The sequence below is a fragment of the Apteryx rowi genome, unplaced genomic scaffold (genome assembly GCF_003343035.1).
Source record: "Apteryx rowi isolate R43461 unplaced genomic scaffold, aptRow1 scaffold_940, whole genome shotgun sequence".
Lineage (NCBI taxonomy): Eukaryota > Metazoa > Chordata > Aves > Apterygiformes > Apterygidae > Apteryx > Apteryx rowi.
In genome coordinates, this window is record NW_020451250.1 from 209,491 (window position 1) to 210,776 (window position 1,286).

The window sequence follows — 1,286 nt, forward strand, 5'->3', positions numbered from 1 at the left end:
GGCACTTACCTCCCGCTCCGAGCGGCGGTTGCCCCAAATCTGCACTATTTAGGTGAATATCGTTAATTTATTTTCAAGCTGTTTGCACAGATTTAYGCTACTTGCGCTAACACGCTGTTATCTGGAATTAGTTGCGGAAGAGAAAGCGCAAACGCACGTTTTAAAGAAACTCYCTGCCGGCGGCTCGCTTCCGTTAGGCGACTGGATTCAGCAACTCCAAACAAAACGCCAGGAGAGATATTAACCGTTTATTTATGAATTTGTAAATAAGGAAAATGAAGTTATGTCTAGTGCAAGGCACAGAACGGCACCCGCGCTCTCTCCTGCGTCCTGTGGTCGGCTGGTGGCTGCAGGAGGCCGCGGAGGCGCCCAAAGACCAGCACGCACTCGCCTCGGGTGCCGTTTCCGCATCACCGCAGCTGCGATTCCCAGGCGGTGAGAGAGCACCGAGGCCGAGCGGCACCTTACAGAGCACCTGCCCTGAGCGAGCGAGGCCAAAAGGTTTCAGCCTAAGCAGCGCAAGTAGAAAAATATAGTTATTAATGCCTCCAACTTGGAAGTATTTCACCACCTGGAATCCTCCCTGTTTTACAGGGCACCTGGGTGCTTTACAACAAACATCCATGACACCCATGTCCATGGGTGCAAARCTACTCATCATCCTCATGGACTTTCTGGAGCCTGGAGCGTGCGTGTGGCGGCAGCGCTGCGTCCCCCCTGGCTGGCAGCAATCCTTGAAGCGCGGACGGTGCCGGAGCTGCAGTGAGCGACGAGGTCGGAGCCTGCCATTGCCAAGGCTTTGCCAGCACCAATGGGTGCTGCAGGGCCAGAACCTGTGGACCAAGCGCTGTTATTCCCTGAATCTGTGACTGGTGTGAGGCAAGAGAAGAAGAACGGGTCCTGCTTCACTGAAGGAGTCCAAGAGGAGCCCCTGGACGAACCGGGCTCCCCCGGCAGAGTCGGGCGTGGGTCTGCTGTGTCGGCAGGCACGGAGAAGAGGGTGCTGATGGGTGAGTCCAAGGTGTGGGGCGTGGAGAGGGGCCGGTGTCCCTCTGGCAGTGTCCCCGCTGGCCTGCTGCCTGCTCTGGGACAGCCGCATCTCCGCTGTGAGCGGCTTTTTGTTCCTCCAGGCGACCTGTGCAGACCCCGTCGATGGCACCTCCCAGCGCTGGCTGTGAGCGCGGCCATAAACGTCGTTCTGCCCTTCGAGGCTGCTTCGCCCAATCACCGCCCAGAGCCGCTGAGTGGCAGGACCGCGCAGCCAATCACGGCGAGAGGCTACGCTT

General features: G+C 58.1%; 1 protein-coding gene across 8 annotated transcripts in view; it reads left to right on the forward strand.

The window, feature by feature from the left end:
• LOC112978511 (C-type lectin domain family 2 member D-like) overlaps window positions 1–1,286 on the forward strand; it is a 21,306-nt gene that overhangs the window by 13,878 nt on the left and 6,142 nt on the right. Inside the window, exon 3 of one of the 8 annotated variants that reach the window (XM_026092105.1) lies at window positions 744–1,010. The exons of 6 other annotated variants lie outside the window; for them this stretch is intronic. In XM_026092105.1, coding sequence (XP_025947890.1) covers window positions 812–1,010 — 199 coding nt within the window. In that variant the 5' untranslated portion in view covers window positions 744–811. Of the gene's footprint in view, window positions 1–726; window positions 1,011–1,286 lie in introns of those variants that run through there. One more of the 8 variants, XM_026092106.1, reaches the window with a different exon arrangement.